This window comes from Atractosteus spatula, chromosome 20, assembly GCF_055471065.1.
Source record: "Atractosteus spatula isolate fAtrSpa1 chromosome 20, fAtrSpa1.hap1, whole genome shotgun sequence".
Classification (NCBI taxonomy): Eukaryota; Metazoa; Chordata; class Actinopteri; order Semionotiformes; family Lepisosteidae; genus Atractosteus; species Atractosteus spatula.
This window is the reverse complement of record NC_142725.1, coordinates 14,738,501-14,758,572: the sequence shown is the minus strand read 5'-3', so window position 1 is coordinate 14,758,572 and position 20,072 is coordinate 14,738,501. Positions and strand designations below refer to the sequence as shown.

Below are 20,072 nucleotides of genomic sequence, written 5' to 3'. Positions count from 1 at the left end.
ATAGTAATCCCCACTCCCCACTTGACCACTGGCAGGGCCCAGCTAATTGTGTGCCACCTCTTGGAGTACCTCTGGTAACAACAGTCTGGTGCTGTTACATGAGCAAAGAGATCCCATCTAACCGATAATGAAACAATTGAACAAGAACAACAGCATTTAGTTTATAGATCTCCTCTCACAACAAGTATCAAATACAACACAGAACAAAACAATACTGAAATCAGATTCGCTGGAAGAATTACAATAATAATAATATCACTTTATTAACCCTTTACAATTTCTTGCATTAGGAATTGTCTTTTCGCATACCCCAGCTTGCTCTCCATGAGACACACAGACAGGGAGAGAGCCTGGGGTCAGAGCGCAGGGTCTGCCATTGTATGGCGCCCCTGGAGCAGTTGGAGTTAAGGGCCTTGCTCAGGAGCCCAACGGAGTAGGATTCCTCTGGTGGCTGCGGGATTTGAACCGGCAACCTTCCAGCCACAGGCACAGATCCTTAGCCACAGAGCAACCGCTCCGCCCCAAATAGTAGCCCAAAATGGCAGGCTTAAAAGAATAAAGTCCTGTCTGGGTCTCATAAGGAAGGAAGCTGGCTTCACCACCTAATCTGCCCTGTAGAGAATGGCTCTGCTGCCTTGCTGTTCCATCTATCAAGCATTACAGACTTGATAGATAAATCAGGGGGAGCTCAGACTGCAAGGTGTGCAGGGAATCAAACAAGTGTGCCTCAGCTCGTCTGTGAGTAAAGTCCTTCAAATAAGGTGACAGCCAACCGCTGAGGAATATGGGAGCAGAGCTTTGTGGCACTTTACACTACACACTAACATTTTAAATTATATAGATCAAATCCCTCAATTCATTTCCATTCTCATACTCATTGCTAATGAATAAAATGCCCCCCTGCCACCTTTAATAATATTTGCAAAAGAGTTGCTGAGCACAGTGACTAACCCTTTGGATGTTAGACCCTAAACTTAGAATATTTTAACAGGATCTAACAGAAGTCATTATAACACTTATGACATCAAGCATGGCTTGTGTTTCACAAGATTCTACACATCTGTCAGATTTAAAAATACTCTTGTGTACGTCTCTTCAGCAGAGACATTTCAAACATCGCAGAATTGTCTGTATGGATTTCAGAAAGTGCAATTAACATAATTATCACCTGAAAAATGTGTTACCCTTAGCACATTCTTAATTCTTTGTTGCTTCCAATTTAAAAACAGGGGTATAATTATTCTTCATCTTCCAGTTCAATCACAAAAGCCCTTACTCCATCAATGTTAAATGAATTTGTAACTTCTATAATGAGGGTGCTATTGGGCCATATCAACACTAGTCAGAATTATCAGTACACTAGCGACCTAATATAAACAACAGCATCAGCATGTTTTTAACCTGCATGTGGTCGACAGCCCAAAGAGACATATTCACACAGTTCTGCTAACTAAAGAAAATGCAAACTATGCCTTGAATCATTCAAGTAACATCTGCAAACATACTTTAATGTACTTTTCTATAGGACCATTACTCCAGCCTAAAAGATAATTTGCTTTTTTACAACATATACAGTACTGTACAAGCTAACTACCCTTTTCCTTTACAATTATGTGTTACTAAAACATATTCCATTAACACACTCAATAGGAACACAACTGACAGTGGGGCTTTAGGGTTGAGGAGAAAGAGAATCAAATAGAATGAGCTGCACAGAAGAAGAAAAATCATTAAACTAACTCACTTTTCTGAGACAGATTAGCTACCCCTAGAATATTTTTGTTTCTCTCAAAACGCTCCTACTGTACATTAGAAAGCTTCTGGAAACTATTAATTTTGATCCCAGTAACACTTGTGCTGCTGAAAGAGAAGTTGCAGAAAACCCAATGAAACCCAAACTAAATTAAGCAAAACAGGAGGGAAATGAGGTGAGCGCTTGAATGCGAGAAGAGACTCCCCCAAGGAGAAGCTATGGCACGCTCTACTGTCCTGTGCTGCTGAGTGCCTTTTTCTTCTCTGTCAGGGTTCATGTCTCCCAGATCAGCATAATTCATGAAGGGAGGCGCAAGAGGAATCGATTAAAGACATTTAACATCTGCATGGCCTGATTCCTGACTCTCATCTTGAATGTGACGTTTTCACAGAGTTGAGTGCTGACAGGGTGAAACTGACTCAGATGGCCATCTGGGAGATTTGTGTACTTAGCACTTGAGCACTAGAGAAGTTGACATTAATTTTAATTAGATGTGTATTGCCTGCGTAAAACCACCTTACTTATTTAAAGTCCATCACAGGATGGAAACAGCACTAGGGATAAATGACCTCAAGTGACTCCAACTTATCTAAATCATTTACACAGGTGCACTTTAAGTGAACTTCCGGATTTATTAATGCTCCCCAATGATGTAGGAACAAAAAAATCATATAAAAGAACGATATCTGGTTGTGATGAAACAGTTCATAATATGAAGACGTTTAAGTAGGTAGCTGCATTAACATACGTAGATAGTGCTGTAGTAGTAAATTGCAGACAGTTCATAACAGTGGCTACCAATCCTATTCCTGGTGACCCACACGATTGCTGGTGCTTGTTCCACCAGAGCACTCAGTTACACAATCAAGCCCTTCATTGTCTTATTCTTCATTTAATGAGTCCAAGACCGAGAAAAAGAAAAAGAAAATTTGAACCAATTGTTCCCAGCTCTTACACATGATGGATCTTTAACCATTGAATTTTGTAAGTGAAAAAAATTCCTAAACTTGTGACTAGGAACAAAATGCAAACATTCTAATGAAGGAAGTTCTTAGATCAATTAAGGCTTCAATTAACTAATTAAAGTGGGATGGACCGAAAACCAACAGGTGTGTGGGTCACGGGGAACTGGATTGGGAGCCACTGATTTATGGGCAATCAGGCCACAATGACACTGGAAAAGCCTTTACATTTACAAATGTATTGTGTGTTCCCTCCTTCTATATCCCAGGAAATGGGAAGCACAAGGAGGCCTGTATATACAGTGGTGTGAAAAAGTGTTTGCCCCCTTCCTGATTTCTTATTTTTTTGCATGTTTGTCACACTGAAATGTTTCAGATCATCAAACAAATTGAAATATTAGACAAAGATAACACAAGTAAACACAAAATGCAGTTTTTAAATGAAAGTTTTTATTATTAAGGGAAAAAAAAAAACCAAACCTACATGGCCCTGTGTGAAAAAGTGAATGCCCCCCCTGTTAAAACATAAATCAACTGTGGTTTATCACATCTTTGGAAAGCTGAGTTCAATTTCTCTAGCCACACCCAGGCCTGATTACTGCCACACCTGTTCTCAATCAAGAAATCACTTAAATAGGACCTGCCTGACAAAGTGAAGTAGACCAAAAGATCCTCAAAAGCTAGACATCATGCTGCGATCCAAACAAATTCAGGAACAAATGAGAAACAGAGTAAATGAGATTTATCAGTCTGGAAAAGGTTATAAAGCCATTTCTAAAGCTTTGGGACTCCAGCGAACCACAGTGAAAGCCATTATCCACAAATGGCGAAAATATGGAACAGTGGTGAACCTTCCCAGGAGTGGCCGGCCGACCAAAATTACCCCAAGAGCGCAGCGACGACTCATCCAAGAGGTCACAAAAAAAACCCACAACAACATCCAAAGAACTGCAGGCTTCACTTGCCTCAGTTAAGGTCAGTGTTCATGACTCCACCATAAGAAAGAGACTGGGCAAAAATGGCCTGCATGGCAGAGTTCCAAGACAAAAACCACTGCTGAGCAAAAAGAACATAAAGGCTCGTCTCAGTTTTGCCAGAAAATATCTTGATGATTCCCAAGACTTCTGGGAAAATACTCTGTGGACTGACGAGACAAAAGTTGAACTTTTTGGAAGGTGTGTGTCCCATTACATCTGGCGTAAAAGTAACACAGCATTTCAGAAAAGGAACATCATACCAACAGTAAAATATGGTGGTGGTAGTGTGATGGTCTGGGGCTGTTTTGCTGCTTCAGGACCTGGAAGACTTGCTGTGGTAAATGGAACCATGAATTCTGCTGTCTACCAAAAAATCCTGAAGGAGAATGTCCGGCCATCTGTTCGTGACCTCAAGCTGAAGCGCACTTGGGTTCTGCAGCAGGACAATGATCCAAAACACACCAGCAAGTCCACCTCTGAATGGCTTAAGAAAAACAAAATGAAGACTTTGGAGTGGCCTAGTCAAAGTTCTGACCTGAATCCGATTGAGATGTTGTGGCATGACCTTAAAAAAGCGGTTAAGGCTCGAAAACCCTCCAATGTGGCTGAATTACAACAATTCTGCAAAGATGAGTGGGCCAAAATTCCTCCACAGCGCTGTAAAAGACTCATTGCCAGTTATCGCAAACGCTTGATTGCAGTTGTTGCTGCTAAGGGTGGCCCAACCAGTTATTAGGTTTAGGGGGCAATCACTTTTTCACACAGGGCCACGTAGGTTTGGATTTTTTTTCCCTTAATAATAAAAACCTTCATTTAAAAACTGCATTTTGTGTTTACTTGTGTTATCTTTGTCTAATATTTCAATTTGTTTGATGATCTGAAACATTTCAGTGTGACAAACATGCAAAAAAATAAGAAATCAGGAAGGGGGCAAACACTTTTTCACACCACTGTAGTTCCATTGCACTTCCAAAAAGTAGAATTTTGTCATGGATTTGTTTGAGTTGGGTTTATTTTAAAGAAATACTTACAGTGTGTAAATAAATATAGCCCTTGTGTTTTCAGGAATTTAATTCATTATTTAAGACAAATACAGATTTGCTATATCATATCCCATTCTATTATGATTACAGTTTAACATTTTTACAACTATTTTAAGTAAGACACACTATCCATTACATTCAATGTTCATATTTAATCAGTGGTATGAATATATAATGAAGACATTAATATACATAATATAATACATCGTATGCAAATAATATCTCAATAAATTATTTCATATAAATAATGACAGAACAATCATTGGATTGTCTCCTTTAAGCAGTAGACTGATGAAGCTATAAGATGAGGTTGGTTAGTATATATACTGTACATGTTTACAACTGTATGTACAATTTTGTTTTTTAGTCACCTTTTTTAAAGCGCAGATATAAGAAACCTCAAAAGTATTTTACAACACTGCTTGTTATTCAATTCCCTATCTTGAAAACGCACTGTCAAAATTCTGCAGTGTGAAAAGGACAGCCTTATGAATAAGCCATAAATTAACTACGAGAAAGGGAGAGTTTGGAAGAAAAAAACGTTAGTAGTGGTGTGAAGATAAGTCACAGGTGTACAAGCCAAGCAAGGTTGTGTTTACCTGCAACCCAATTAAAATACCTACAAGAAGGAGAAAGATGTACACATATTCAACCACCTTTAAAAAGTCATCACTAAATAAGGAGAGGCTGTGTTTTCTACCTTTTTGGTAGAGCTTAGCCTATATCCCCTGACATGCAGTTCAAATATAAAATTCCCCTGCCTGTACTACAAACACACACGCCTGAGCAAAGCCCTGTACTACACTATAATTACTGAACCACACCCAACAGAAAACATGAAGTGTATTTTTTATGGGCAACAAAAGGAAAATTAAAAAAAATAACAATGATTTTTATACATTTTTCATCATTTTTTCATTTTATCTGACAGACCTCCAGAAATATTTTTTTCCAATGCTGATGGACAAGATAACTGCAAGCATTATTAACTGAGATCGACCTTAAAGAAGGTATAAAAGGAGAAAATGAAAATCTTGAACCATCTGTTTGAAGATATAGCAAAGGAGCCAAGGCAACCTTTCAGCTGCTGTGGTTATGTTAACTCGAGCAGGTAACACAAACCTGGGAAAGGTCAGGGCTAACCAGCGAGGCATGGCTCTTGGGTCACCTGAGCTTTGTAAAAGGGCAAATTCAGACTTTTGTTTATTGAAGACTGAGAGATTGGAAAGGTCATCTATTAATCACCCACATCTTCTTAACTGCTTAGTAATCAAACACAGTCATTTCTGCTTAGTTAGGTCAAAAGCAGCATCAAATCTGACATGAGCTGTCTAGAAATGAACACCTGTTACAGCTTTTCCATGCTTGTACTGTATTTGGAAAATAAAGCAGATTAGTTTTAATTATTTTAGTAATAAAATTTCAGTATATTAATATAAAGCCTTCTTGTTTTACTGATTTGCACTAAGGCAAGTTGTTACTGAAACGTGATCCTTCTGTCAGGTACATTTGATTTGGGTTATTAATTTCATTTTTTTCTTCTGCACTAGCATATTTATTTAATGTTACACAACATTAATAGTTTTGTTGATTATCCAAGTTCATGGTTCCACTTGTACAAAAGAAAATCACAAAACAATAGCATAGTGTCTCATGAGACATGAAAAGGCAACAGTGGGAAATCATTACCTTACTTCTGAAAATCTGAAAGGTATATAGAAGGGCAAATCAAAGAGATGAGCTTCCTAGCTCATCTATTAAGTCCTTCAATACATTACTGATCCATACAGTAAACATATATGATGTCAGCAAATCAGCCGACAAAAGAATTGAACTAAACCAATGAGAGATAATAGTACAATAATTAATAGGTAAGTAACATTTTCATGTTTATTTATTTTGATGGTGAACCAGGGCTAAATCATCAGGAACACTTCACAATTTCAATAATTTAAGTATTATTTCCAAAATAAAATTTGGAAATCTGAATGCAGCTGCAGCTTTAGAATGTAGTGCAGTGAAGGAAACTGTGGCGCCCACCATTTTACATGTAGATAGCAGTCTTAGACTTTCAGCTTATCCTACTTTCAGGAGGGGAGCTACAGCAGTGCATCAGTGTGTGAGCTGTAAAAGAACAAGCAGACTGCAAAGTACAGAGAAGGAAGAAAAAACACACCTCCAGCTGACCTCACACCTGAAGAAGATTCCACTGCCAAAACACTGTGTTTTTTCTTGCTTTATACTTTTCAGTGTGGAATTAACCTCTGCTGGTCCCATTTTATTGTTAATCAGCCTTATGATTGAGACTAATCAGCTTGAGCCCAGAAACCATTAGTAATTCAACTAATTCAAACATGATTAGAAGTCATTTCCCTGACAACAGTATAATCTCTGAGCTGTATCATGCATTTATTTTGCAGGGATCAAAATAAAAGGTTATACTTCAGTCAAGACGGCTATTTTATTTTCCTGACAAACCAAAAATACCTGAGACACATTCAGTTTTAATGCAAGTGTGTAATAATAAAATAAGTTCAGGGTAGCCTAACCCATGGATTCTGACCATCAAAACAAAGGTTTTTCAAGACATATCTACAGTTTGTTATACTATTAGAGCATATTATCTCCTGATATTTTTTGTAGTGCCTCTGAATCACCATTGCAGAGAAATGAGAAACCCTGAACAAGTGGTGCTTAAGAGTAGAAACTCCTCAACACCAGGTTATGTTTCCTGTTGGGAAGTTCACCTCCTGCCCAAGAGAACAGACGGTCAGTCACCTACAACATGGCACCTCAGAGAGCTCTGCCCAGCAATCCAGGGGTGTTCATGCCTCACATTGACAAAATGTGAACCACGAAAAGTTACTCTTCAGATGTAAGATGTAGGTGAATTAATCTGAAAGGCCACATAACACTGCTTATAAATGTTTTTGTCCCTGTTTTTGCCTTTTGTGACTCTGCATGCCTTGGTTGTAAATTGTATGAGAAGGAATTTAAAGTTTATGATGCAAAGTGACTCAATCAAGCCTGTTTTAATTTCCAAATTTCCTTGATAAAGCTTTTAGCTCTCTCTTGATCCTATAAAACACATAAAAGCTACAGACCAACACTGCATTCACACTGGTTTAAAAAAAGACTGTAATAGCACAAAACTGAAACAGAAATGCTTCAGTCTTTTAACATATATATATAGATAGATACACTATATGGAATTCAGACTTTTGCAATGGTTTTACATTCAACAGCTCCATCTACTGGAAGATGAAGACAGATAAAGACAAAGAATAGGGGACAGATTTGGAAATCCATGGAAATTCAAGATCAGCTGCTTCAAAATGACTCAGAGAAACTGTCAGATAAAGCAAATACAGCCATGCACAGAAGAGCTCATGCAAGATTCTTTCAAAAAGGACTATGACTGGTATCTCAATATACAGTATAGCTGAATCATAGCCGTAATGTTTTCCTTATTCTGCATACAGAATACTGCATAAGGAGAAGTTTAAAGTACTTCCAGCTGTGTCAGCACTGGTGTGGAATTTATCTAACCATCTGGCAACATTATTCAAGGTCCAAAAAGCCCAAGGGAAAGGTACAGAGTTTGCAACTGCATTTCCTGGGCTCAAGACACACATATCTGCAATAAAGGACATTAGCTCTTTCAGGTTAGAAACTGTGGCACCCACCACATATAACTGCAGTCTTAAACTTTCAGGTTTTCCCATGTTCTGAGGTTTGAGCAGGGAGCTACATCAAGGTTACTTGTCAGCTGTTGTTTTTATAACAAAGAGTACTGCTGAGGACATTTTTTTGTTAATGACCCTTTTCTTTCAAAACCTAACACAAAGCTTAACAAAGATTACCTTTGACCACTGGATCTCTCTCTCATCATTTGCCTTGTCTTTCTGGACTTTCCATCTTGGGTTTAACTCCAATATGACACAACTTATATCATTGCCAGGACGGACTGGAAGTGGATTCAAGATTTTCCAAGGGACTGCTAATGGTCTCCCTTCACAGCCACCTCTTAGTAAGATGAAGGCTGAAAGTGAATCAGCAAGCAAGACTCTCTTAAAAGGCACATGTTATTTTCCCTGTTGGCAAACATTGTGAAAACTGCTCAATCCATAGCATACGAATCAGACTGAAAACTGTCCCACAAGCAAAATTGGGTGCATTGTCATATTCTTTATCTCAACAGTCTATTCACTGCTCAACAAAATTCTCTATGCTGCAATTTAATCCTGCTGTCACAAGAAACGCATGGGCCAGCAAACAACATTCATGTGTCCGTCTTGATCATGATGAACATTTTTCATTTTCTGCCCAGCAGAATGTATGAGGAGAGTGTTCAGGGAGCCTAAATCATGGCACTGTGCCATGGTATTGCGAATTAACCATAGTTTGTTCTTACTCCCAAAAATGCACAAACAAAACTGTCTGTAGGCCATAACTGGATGGGTTGTATCAGTGATTAATCAGAGTAGAAAACATTTGCCACTGAACACACTACTATGGATTATTCTAATAACCTTCTTAATTAACCTAAATTATTAATGTATTACTTCATGTGGCAAAAAGAAATGTTCATGGCATGCATTTAAAAATAAAATAACATTCTTGCTGATTTTTGAACAGGTTGTTTGGCAAGTTGTGGTCATAATGTGTATAGTATTGTTAATATATGTAATGAGCAGATGAAAGAGACCACTTTCACAAAATGCCAAACCTCCTAATAATGCTGAACATGCTTTCCAGACAGCAGGTGGGAATAAAATTAATTAATAATTCAGAGTTTTATTAAGGTAGCCCATAGAAACATACTCACCAGCGCAACATTCCCTTCCACCTTGATTAGTCACCGATACAACTCAGTGAGTTTCAGAAACTGACAGCTGCTGTCCTTCATCAAGTACTCTCAGCACATAAAGAAATTAAATGAAGCTTCTTTCAAATAAAAAATATTTCATAAAAGATTCATATGGAACAGTTCTGAAGATTTTGTGTTTCCTGCAATTCACCCAAGCAAAGCATACTATACATTCTATTAATATATCTGCGACATTTCCAGATCTACAGAATTGCCCAAAGAACCTTCACTTTAAAGGACAGGAACAGGCAGTCTCAGAACAGTCCTGTCCAGTCCCTGACCTTGCTTTGTAAGCTTTGCATAATACACTAATGAATGCACTGCAACATTACCAAAACTCTTAAAGGACTTCAACCTTCTGTCCCTGGGCTTCAGAATGGAAGCACCAGTTCATAATTAAGTGCTAATCCAATGTCTCCATCCATGCCTGGCACACAATCTCACCCACACATATAATTGGCAAAGATACATTAATCCTGAAATGATTGAACTTTAGGGTCTTTAGCATCCAGAGAACTTCATCTCAATGCTAACAACCATAATAAGATGACAAGAATTACAAGACACCTATACTTGAGCTCCCCGCTTGTTTAGTTGCAACCATAAGTGGACAGCTCTGGCTGGGCACGAATGAGTTCTCCTAGAACAGCCTTTACAAGAAATAAAATAAACAGATGACCTGTTTCATAGCAGGAGCCTCCACATGTGGACCACAATGGGAAATGGCTCTGAAAAAATCCTGAATAAATTCCTTGCGATTGCATCTTCAGTCCACAGCTGAGCTGTGGGAGCAAGCTATTTACATATTGTTGTTTTTATTTACTATGGTTGGCTGACAAGAGAGGCAATTTCAGCTTCCAATGGGATTGATCTAGGCCTACAGATGGCAATTGTTGTGTACAAAAAAGATGTGATGCGTGTCTTTATTTTAACTATTTATTTACTAGAGGGATTCTGTACACTGCATGAAAGCATTTCCAATAATAAACTAACTTGATTTTTGATGCTACAGCACTTGGCTCTAGAATATAATGAACACCTTGTTGGAATTGACTAATACGGCAACTGATGAAAACAAGAAACATCAAATTGTAACAGAAATAGTGTCAACTTGAAGGGTATGAAAGGACTTCTTGAGGGACACACTCAGAAAGCTTTTCCTTTGAGTCTGGTATCCGGAATCTCTGCAATCTTGCTTGTCGCACTGTAAGGGCTTAACCAAACATGATGATGATGCTCACTTACTTTTCCTTCACCGCCAACGGGAGCCGAGAAAACGTACTCGAGCTGGAAGACGATGCCAAAGGCAGGATGATTCACCATCTCCTTCAGCGTCAGGTAGCTCCTGAGCACGAGGGCATGCCGCACAGATGAGCTGCATGGGAGCCAGCAAGAGAGACAAAGTAACAGATATGAAACATGGGAAACATTAAATATTCTTCAACATCGTCGGAGAACCCAATCATTGATGGACGTGACTATTTTTTTGTGCAAACATTTGAAACCTCTTTATTTATATTAAGTGTTAAGCACTTGTGATAAGGCATAAGTTACATTTACACAGCAAGTTCCTTTCATAAAAAGAATTTGGTTCGACAAGTTAAATGTGAAATATCTATAAGGATGTTCAAAAGTCTTAGACATCTCATAGACAATCAGTGTATACACAATCATACATATCACTATAGCTTAGTTTGGGTGAGAAGAAGGCAAACTTGTCATTTAACAATCTTTAATTCACATAAATCAGAATCTTTAAAAACACCACCACAACAGTTTAAGGTACACATTACATGAGAAATCAAAATAAAGTGCAGTGTAGCAACTAATATACCATATTTATCAATCAAACATAACTGACTCGCTGTCGCATTTCGCATTATTGACTTTTATTTTTCCTCTCTAAACACCCATCAAGTTAAAAGCTACTTTGTACTTAAAACATAGATCTTACAGGGATTAATTTTTATCTTAAAAAGTAGATCACAATAGCATGTCTAATACTTCTGAATAGCAGTGTATATATATATAGTATATTTAAAGAATAAGTTAGAGCTGTTCTAGTACTGGGATACCTGTGTCTTCTGAATTTTATTAGAAGTAAACCTTGTTAGTTTGGCTCTTTAAGTGTTTGCTTGTATTTTATCAACCGTTTTAGTTTTTAAATAATAGAATGAAGTAATAACTTAGCATAAAATGTGTACCAGGTACTGAATTTCTTCTCTCCTTCCACTCAGGTTTATTATTTAAATGATTTGATTAAATACAACTAATGGGTCAATGCAGAACTAGGACTGCTTAGTATGAGAGCATTTGACAGTGTCACTCCCACTTGTGCCTGCAGATCATTAAACAGTAAACAGATGTTTAGAAAGCTGAAAGAGAACAAGTATATCTAACTAAGCTGAAACAGAGTTCTGCTCACTATATGTCCTGGAAATGACACACATAAACGAGATCCTGTGAGACTAAATCCAAAGTGCACAAGACGATTAAAAAATCGATTAAGAAAAATAAGCTTTCATAAGCTTAAAAAAGAGCTCTGTTGGAATGAAGGCACAGGGGTAAAGCAGACCCAGAACCAGGAAACAGAGCTGGAGAATGGTTTTCTCTGTTTATTACAGTTTAACACTATTCCCTACTCTGTGTTTTCACACACCCCTCGTAGAAACATACTGAGAAACTGAAAAGAATAAAACAAGGTCAGACAAACAAGTTTCTAGTCGGTTTTTGAATACCCCAGGAGAGTCAAATTGACAAGTGTTTAAACACAACGTGGCACAGAAGCTGCCAGTTTGCTTCCCAATAACTGCATAATTAGTACCTACGCACTGCTATTCATAACACAGTTTTAAAAAACGCTAATGCCAGTGCTATATTTTGTAGAAGGGATAAAAGAAACTCTGTCCATTTTCAGATTATGGCTCCAAACTGTGTTATTTACAGTATGTGGGTACTGCAGAAAAGATTATACCTAATTTGTTGCACCACAATCTCTGGAGTTTGACATGGTTTACTAGTTCTTATTTATTCATACTTGGCAAATGTCAATTTCAAGATTATTTTCTACTACTAGCACTGATTATTACCATGTTTGAAATATTCCATGACTCTTATTTGCCATGCTCTAGTGCATGATTTGAACATACCGGTTTACAGAAAAAACAGAGAAAGCCATAGAAGAGGACTCTAAATTACAAAAGAAAGAAGTCAGTAAGCATTGAAGCCATATTATTAAAGTTAGGATGCATTGCTAACCAGTAACATTTTGATGTTAGATTAATACTAATACATGTTGATGTTATAAATAGATTAATACTATTTTAGGATTAATAATAGAATGTGTGTTGAGATTATTATTTGCAATTAACTTTGTTAACGTCCTGTAATGTGTACCCAAGCAGAGTCACCTGAGCTTGGTCAGAGAGCCCTGTCTGCCTCTGAAGCTTCCAGTCCTGCCCCTGGCTTCCTCCGGCTCGGGCTCTAGAACCACCACCTGTGGTCTGTGCAGGAAGCCCCAGCCGTTATGAATGCCAACGTGCAGACGGCGCTCCAGGACCACGACCTCATTGCCATCCGGGCCAGAGTTCTCCTGCGGGGAGAGAGGAGACACCAACCGTTTCCACACATACTCAGGCCTGCACAATCAGGAACACAACGGCAGCACGCGGGATGCTCATCTCCACAGCAGTACCTGACGTGCGCATCCACAACATCCTCAAGTTTCAATACAATAGCTGAAATGGGTTATTCCAACTGTTTATAGTTCCTTAAAAGAGCCACAATAACAAAGCAATACAGATGTCATTGCAAAAAAAAACCTTGACATGAAGAGTTAAAACCATTATTGAAAGAAAGCTTTAAGCTTAAGATTTAGGAGATCTGTGCTGTCAGGTGTAAAAAAGGATTAAATGAGAGCTGTGCCATATTTTACCATCGGTTTTACACAAAAAATAAATAATACGGAGAACTGGAAACTGAAAACAAATATTAGTCTGTAGTGTCTTTAATTTTCACAGTCTTAGTCATAATCTGTCTTCAAAATGCATTGGTCAAAATGTTTAGGAACTGTTTTGCTTTTTTACACCTACTAACCTACACAGTAATGGATAACTGAACAATTATCATTACAGAAACTATTAACTGAGTCACTGCATGCAATGTGGTGATCTCAAAGTGACATAGACATTAGGGTTACATCTGAAACCCTACAGAGCTAAATCAGAACACTACAGTATGTACCTCTTATTTGTCCAAAACAGTAAAGCTGTAGTAACTTGAATGCAGGTCATCTATAAATGCATAAGATAGAAAAATATATTTTTAAGTTTTATTTTTTCAACAAGATCCAAAGCAAATCTGAAAGATTGTGGGGGTCAGTGATGTTATAGCTAACTGTTGCCAACTGCTAGTTCTGTACGTAAATTATGTTCTTACACACCTAAATTCAGATTCTGCTGTATCTGTTCCAACTGTATATCCTCCCACTTCCTCTCAATCCAATTAGTGTATCAACTATGCATCTGTATTTATAACTTGGCTACAAAAACTGCCAATGATGCTTTTTGATTATTCCCCATTAGTGCAGCAACGAGCAAGTTCAAAGCACTACATATTTTAAAGGCACAGCTATCATCTCTGAGATGTAGATAATGTTGAAAGAGCAGTTCTATTTTGCTGATCATTTTCAGTACATGTATCAACTAGTGTATCAGATATCACCTTGCTCAAAGGGACCCTAAGACATTAACATTCCTAATTTAGAAATGAGTCCAATATCTACACTGAGAGGTACTTAAACCTTTGAGTTTTTAGCCTTTACTGTGCCTTCTGCAACTAATGAATACTAATGAAATTCCACCACTTCATGGATAAAAGGGCCTCCTTAATTTTGTGTTCTTTTCTTGGAACTCACAATCTTCAAAGGATCTCATTAAGATTTAACACAAAAGACATGAAAATTCTGTTTTTTTTCCAAGGCAGGAATTCAGTAACTTGGTTTATCAAGGTTTTCAGAAACCATGCTCTTTGAAAGAAAAAAATGGCTTATACTAACAAAAACAATTATACTAATAACAGTAAATGATACAAACTCAGTACGTCATAAAAAAAACAGATTTTTTAAAAACTTAAATTCTGTAAAATAAAATCTTGAAGTTAATCTTTTATTGGGCTGTTTAGAGAAGACATTTGGACTTGACCCACACGCGACAGAACTTTGAACAAAAAATGGAATATATGTCAGGTGCCAGATCTCCGTACTACAACAGGCATCTTACTAGCTGATAGCACAAAGAATCCAGGCTTCTTAAGGTACCATCTCACTCACATGACACGATTTAACAGTAAAGCTCTAGACCTGTGCTTAAAAATTTCAACCAGCAAAACAGATTTTTATTTAGACACAGTTGAAGCAGATTTCAATGTTTTCCACATGATAAAAGAAGGTGATTTCAGTACATTCTCCTAGATTAAAAAAACAACATTTATTTTACTAACTCCTTGGTTTGGCACTTCAGCTGCATAATGATTAAGTTCATCAGATAATAGATAGATAGATAAGACTTTATTGATCCCGAAGGGAAATTGATGAAAGAAGGTAATAGATTCATTACAGGCATTTCCAGATTTAATAGATACAATCAAAGAAATAATGTTGAATTATTATTTCTCTATCATAAAACTGTTTAGTTAATTGTAAAACATATTCTAAGAAAAAACTCAAACAAAATTTAGCATATTATTAGGAATGGATTAAAATATCTAAACATGCCTTAGATTTCTAAGCCTTAAGGCTGCTTGTCAGTAATGGTTATTTAGCTTTAACATTTATGTTCTTCCAAATTCCTTCATGCTCTTCAGCGGTTTTATTTGAGAGCCAGTTTGGCCGCAGAGGTAGAAGTAGACATTGGCAAACTGCACACATGGTCTTTGCAAGCTCAAGAATGAAACACAAGTTGAGTTTTGATGGCTAATACAACTCCACCGAAGTGGGGGAGAGTTAACTAAGCATTCTACAAAGAATCGATCGAAGAAGTCAGCAGCATTTGACAAAAATTAAATACAATAGTGTGCTATGCTGCAAGTGATCTGTCCTCCCTGCTTTTCATCTACAGGAATGTAAAAGGCGGGTGTGCATTCAAAGAATGGCATTGTTTTAAAACTGAAAGGGCAATAATAAAGTGATCCGGCCTGCTGCAGTCAAACAGTTTTCAAAGCCTCTCACTTCCATCTATCCACTTTTTCAGAGCTGCTGCTGTCACATATTCTTTTCTTGCACCAGAAACATGAATATTTTAGAGATAAGAAGCTTAGGGGGAACAATGAAATTGCCTGAAGATAATTTATACACCAGCACCATCATGGTAATGCAAAAACTCTCAGTAACGATGCACACAGAGTTGAGACCTGGGACTAATAATGCATTCCATCCATTTTTCCCTTTCACGTCAAGATCTAAGAACTTTCTGCAGACGACATGTCATTATTCTGAACCCCTTTAGAGAAAAATAAGGCCAAGGAGACAGCGTTCAAAACTGTGGAAAACTTACAGGTGTAATGAGAAAAAAAAACATTCTAAAAGCTCAGCTGATAAAATATATTTCCATTCCTTAGGTACACAAGAGGATTACAATAGCATGTCTCATTTTGAGGAAACAAAGCATTAAAACCTTCTCAGCCTCCATTTTAACTATTAATAACATTTATAGGAAGTGCTTAACAGAAACACTAAATGAATTTCTTACTTGCTTACTTCCGTTATTTACTTACTTTACTTGATTACTGAAGTTTTTTAATTAACTAAACTTAGCTTACTTAACTTGCTTATTTACTTATACTTACTTATTTAACTTGCTTGTTTGTTTACTGATTTAACTTACTAGCTGCTTTACATACGCCTTTACCTACTTAACTTGCATGCTTATTTTACTTGCATACTTATTTTCTTTAAATTATTTGCTTGCTTATATTACTTGCTTACTTACTTTACTTACCACTTCTTAGACATCATAGGCCGAGCCGTCTAAATATGTCGATTCACTTTTAGTGCTATACTTTTCATTACCAAAAACATCATTTTTTAAATTGTTTCTCAAAATATTGAAAATGCACGTGATCTCTTCATCTTAACATTACCATTACGTTTTCAAAACAGCAAAACTATTTTTAATAAACAAATAAATCAACAGTATAATGCTGACAACACTTCAGACAGAAATTGCACAATGGGAGTAATATAAATATTTTTACTAGCAAAATCAAAACGCAATACCATAGACTATACTGTATATCAAACGTCACAGGAAAGCCTAAGCTTTTCACCTGTGTTTCATAAAAGCATCTCGATGAATTCAAAACAAATACACTACCAGATAATCTCTTTAGGCAATTTAAGCTCATGCTTTCATTCACTTATAAAACATTCCTGATTTAGCTTTTTAAAACCTTAAACTATAAATAACATCTTAGGATGGGATTATGCCAGTATTAAGGAAAGGGGCTGCAGTATTCCTTAAGCCATAAGTTTTCTAGTAGAATCAGATAATTTATCTATCAATCCATCCAGACAGCTAAAATGAGCAAAATACTACTTACTGTAGCCTATTCATTACATGGTCTCTGCAACTCAGCAAGCAATGAAAACATTGATTTCAACTTACAGTTTAAGTAGAATTCTTTAAAAGAGACAAACGTTTGGCAGGGAAAGATGCTGTTATTTTTATTGCTCCACTCTGCTATGTGAAAATGAAGAAAATATAACTTTTAGTGAAGGAGAAACTTCCAATGCAGTAATACTAGTTGCTTTTCTCTCTGCTCTGGAGCTAATTTGAATAAATGTGACATCTAAAACTTGCAAAACAGTCATTATGTTCTCTGCTAAATCAGAATGTTGCAGCTTGTAATGATCTTTGCATCTATACTTTTAGGGAACACATAACAGGTTCTAAACATAGAATATACAATGGTCAGCGTGGTTTATAAATGTTCTTGATTCCCATGTCGGATGTATGCCAGAGAATGACAAAAAGAGATACTGATTTGCTTGTGTTTACAGACAGAGCACTGCATTCCATAGGCAGTGAGGTGCTGATATTTGTGACAAACACATACTAAACTAACAAGCTCCAACAAATCGCCGTGCTAGCAGGGTTATCAGGATGACCAAGACTGACACTTCAAGGATTCGTGTCAATCCAGTGGTTGTCACGCCAGCTCCTGCTTTATGGTTTGATGCTGGAGTTATTTATTTTCAGACACATTTGAGTTGCATAGCTAGAGTAATTATCTCACAAGCAAAACAGTTTGAGTTGGTAACTGCTGCCTAGCTGGAGTGAAGATGATGTTTTCAGTTTGTCACTCTTGCAGCAGAAGAACAATAGGGATCCACGTCAATTATGATGTTACTCCAACCCATTCTTTACTCATTCAGCAACAAAACAATGCAGTCAGAGCAGAATGAGCACTCATGTCAACAGCTGCTGTCCATGGTACTGAAACCCCATAACGTTGTCATACTTGCAAGTGATTATTTCCCATAATGTAAACACACCATTTTTTAATTTTGCTGAATGTCTTTACATTTACTGTACTTAATCAGTAAGATTGCTCATATAATTTGGAAGTATCATATGATTTCAGTTCCTGTTGTAAAGAATGTTTGCATTATCAATTAAATGAAAAGGTATTTTCACAGAAGTAAGAATGACTTCTTATACTAAGGAACCACAAAATTACAACAGAAAATGCCACTCATCAACCTGTGATTAACCAGTATTGTAAGTGCTTAAAATAAGATGGATTACATTATTGTCTACTATAGAAGGAAAACAAACAGATTTGGAACTTAAACAATAGGTTTATCCCATGGCTGTTTTCTGTTTTTTTTTTTATATGTAGCTTCAGGCTCCGTTATATATCCATGATAAGTCCATCTTACTTTAATTCCATATAATTCTTTAAACAATCCAAATTAATATTTCCTCCCACTCAGAATTTACAGTAACACAGCAAGCGATTAGAAGCCTAATTAACTAGATTGTTAGGAATTTTAACAGTAATAATGGGTTAGGGAAGTGCTATAATTTTTGTAGCAAATTCCAAATGTTGATAGCACCAACATAACAGTTATTTAAATTGGCATTTAACAGTTATTTGGAATCTTCAGGCTTTCTACTTGCCCAGGCTGATCATATAAGTTTTTGTATCATTTTTATTCTCCTATTGTTTACAAATATATCTGAACATGACAAGGATTTTCAAATCTATTTTGTTTTCTTAATTAGAAGACTTCAGCAATGTAAACTTGCTATCTGCACTGTAACAGTCCTTACAATTCAACCTACAAGGAGCGTGGATAAAAAACAAAACAGAAGCAAAATTAATATTATAGCCAAGACCGTCTACTGAATAACATGGGTCACAAAATAATGTAAGAAGGTCATTTGTGCCAAATTCAGATATAATTGTTGCTTACAAAAAAGCAATAATAGGATTAGTATGGTATTCAGTTTCAAGAAATGAAGGAGTTTTATTAAAAAAGGAAATAAATTTGGTTTCTGAAGGTTGTTGCCTTGCACTCAGAACCACAGATGAGCTGAGGTGATAAAGGTATTTAATAGGTTGTGGAAGCTCAGAATTTAGTCACATTATTGCAATGAAAATGGGATTTTATAATCATGCAGACTTCCACAGATTAAGGCTTCAGAGACAGTCTGAATTTCATTTTGCACAATTTGCTTTACCATACGATTACTGGCAATTTATACTATACAGAAAAAGGCACCTATGCAAAGCTTTCAAATTCACCCCCACCCTCCCATTAAACACCACCTGTGAAAGCAGAAGACTGGTTGGAGGATTAATGAAAGCATCAGAAAAACAACAGCTGTCATTTTGATTTATTTCTCATTTTCTGTGTGGCTCTTGTGCTTCTACATTGTAATATTGTGACCCATCTCAGGCCCAAGCGTCAGTTACACAAATTATGTTTAAGTAATATTTTCCCTTGTAATACTGATTAGTTGTAGAAAAATTAAATGTATCTTCAAAATAAACAGCTCAATGTAGGTGTATTTTAAAGGTGTATTATATAATTAAAAAAAACGAAAGCAGTGCACATGAGCAGACTGTTTAACAGTAATTTAATTAGCAAAAATTGAAACACAGTGAAAGAAACATTAATCAGTTAAATAAAATGAGTATAAAGAATTGCAAAAATGGGTAAAACATATATTAGAAAGGCTAAGACATAAATATTAAAGAACTGTAAAACTACTGTAAATAGTTGTGTCATTGAAGCTGATACCTTGGTTCCTTTAATAAATACTGGATGAGATCTGTGGATCAACTACAAACTAATAACCAAACAAAAGATATGACCAGCCAAATGGCTTCCTTTCATGTGCATTTCTTGTGTTCTTATAATATTAACATTTTATCTTGACTTACACAAACTGAAGTATTAAA

At 36.6% G+C, this 20,072-nt stretch overlaps 1 protein-coding gene across 1 annotated transcript in view; it reads right to left on the bottom strand.

The window, feature by feature from the left end:
* nphp4 (nephronophthisis 4) overlaps window positions 1-20,072 on the bottom strand; it is a 127,833-nt gene that overhangs the window by 49,596 nt on the left and 58,165 nt on the right. Inside the window, exons 7-8 of the mRNA XM_088938431.1 lie at window positions 13,016-13,197; window positions 10,851-10,980 (exon numbers count right to left, since the gene is read on the bottom strand). Of these exons, the coding sequence (XP_088794557.1) occupies window positions 10,851-10,980; window positions 13,016-13,197 (312 nt within the window). The remainder of the gene's footprint in view (window positions 1-10,850; window positions 10,981-13,015; window positions 13,198-20,072) is intronic.